Source organism: Mus caroli, chromosome 13 (assembly GCF_900094665.2).
Source record: "Mus caroli chromosome 13, CAROLI_EIJ_v1.1, whole genome shotgun sequence".
Lineage (NCBI taxonomy): Eukaryota > Metazoa > Chordata > Mammalia > Rodentia > Muridae > Mus > Mus caroli.
This window is the reverse complement of record NC_034582.1, coordinates 35,874,554-35,876,519: the sequence shown is the minus strand read 5'-3', so window position 1 is coordinate 35,876,519 and position 1,966 is coordinate 35,874,554. Positions and strand designations below refer to the sequence as shown.

Sequence of the window (1,966 nt, the reverse complement as noted above, 5' to 3'; positions counted from 1 at the left end):
CTCTCTCTCTCTCTCTCTCTCTCTCTCTCTCTCTCTCTCTCTCTCTCTCTTTCTTTCTTTTCTTGGAGACAGGGTCTCTCTGTTAGCGTTGGGTGTCCTGGAACATGCTATATAAGCCAGGCTGGTCTCAAACTCACAGTGATCCACCTGCCCCAGCCTCCAGAGTACCCAGACTCATGGCATGTATCACCATGCTTGGTAGCATTGGTTTTCGATGAGTCATTCACTAAAGTTGCATAAAATTAAAAAGTAGAAAGAGATACACATGGAAAAGCTTTGTTCTCATACCATTCATTAAGCACTAGTTTGTTTTTTCTTTTTTCCTTGGAAGGCAACTCTATGTTTATTTTGGCTTCTAGAGATAGTCTGTGGAGAAGTTACTCTGGCCCCAAATCTTTTTCCTGGAAGACTAAAGAAATTCAAAGATCATCTAGATAATTTCTAGCCTTAATCTCCTATTGGCACATTCATTGACTTGGAGCAAGTCCTTTAAAAAAAAATCCTGAAGCATGTACAATAAACTTAGTAGGAGCCAGAGAAGAAAGCTCCCACTGCCCTCAGAGACAAGTGTCCCAGACACACAGAAAGAGGTATTCATAGTGTGAATCTATTTATTGACCCCAGTATCTTTCCCCTTCTGTGGTCAGGAGCATCCTGACAGCAGATTCTTACTGCAGGGTCACTGGAACATGTGAGGCAGCCAGTAAATGTTCAGAGAGAACAGGCTTCCACTGGGGGCTGGGCAGGGCATGGAGTTTGGGGGTGGGGATGGACGGAGACTAACCAACCAAATAATCCATATCAATGGAAGAAAGCCAGTGTGGGTCTCACGACCTGGTAAGACCTACAGTCCTGAGCCTCTGGAATTCTGAGAGTCTTCTCTGGACATAGAAGAAAATTAGAAAAAGATGAGCTTCACTCTAAAGTATAGAATGCTGATGAGGAGGAAGGGTGAGATACATTGTAGGTGAGGGTAGATAAATTGCCAAAACAGAGGGTTACAGAAATGCTCTGGATGTTGCAAAGGCAAGTGAGAACCTGCTGCACACACACATACACACACACACACACACACACACACACACAAGCCCAGTGAATGTATTGAAAATGTTTGATTTTCTTCAGTCTATCCGATAAGTAAGTTACTTATGCACTGAGCAAAAAACCAACCAACCAACCAAACAAACAAACAAAAACCCCAAAACAAGGACAAAAAAACCCTCACATGCTCTTTGGGATTTCACTAAGTAGAAGCTCCCTCTAAGTTCCAGCCAAATTGATGATCATGCCCCCCCTTTTTTTTTATAAGTTTCACATGCTAACAAATTGCCACTGGAGCTATGAGTTCGATTTATTTGATCTTTAAAAATATTATTTATTTATTTATTCATTTATTTAATGGTTTGCTGGCAGCCAGGGCCGTTTGTTCTCAAGGGAGAGCAGCATTGTCCTGCCTGTCTTCCTTCCTTCCTTGAGTGTGACTGGATCCTCATTGTATTAATCCTCATGGTATTTGCCCTCCCTGGTTGAGACTTTCTCAACTCATTTACTCGTAAGTCCTGCGCTCTTTTTGGAACTCCTGGTTTGTAAAAGGTGGATGGCTGACGTCACACCTGCTCTCTCCCAGTCTACCCTCCGTGGCATTCATAGTGGTGTGTGATTGTGATACAACAGAAGCCACAGAGAGGAATGGAAGGATGTATGTACCAATAAAGAAATTAGAGCTGTCTCGAACCAGGCTGCTTCAGCCGTGAACAACGCCGAAATGGCCAAGATTAAGGCTCGGGACCTGCGCGGCAAGAAGAAGGAGGAGCTGTTGAAACAACTGGATGATCTGAAGGTGGAATTGTCCCAGCTTCGGGTCGCCAAAGTGACAGGCGGCGCCGCGTCCAAGCTCTCCAAGATACGAGTCGTTCGCAAATCTATCGCCCGAGTCCTCACTGTTATTAACCAGACTCAAAAAGAA

General features: G+C 44.0%; 1 protein-coding gene across 1 annotated transcript; it reads left to right on the top strand.

The window, feature by feature from the left end:
• Window positions 1-1,743: 1,743 nt before the first annotated feature.
• Window positions 1,744-1,966, top strand: LOC110308502 (60S ribosomal protein L35; the record flags this gene model as incomplete). Its single annotated transcript, XM_021180946.2, has 1 exon — window positions 1,744-1,966. A coding segment is annotated over exon 1 (201 nt), but the record flags the coding sequence as incomplete, so codon positions are not given.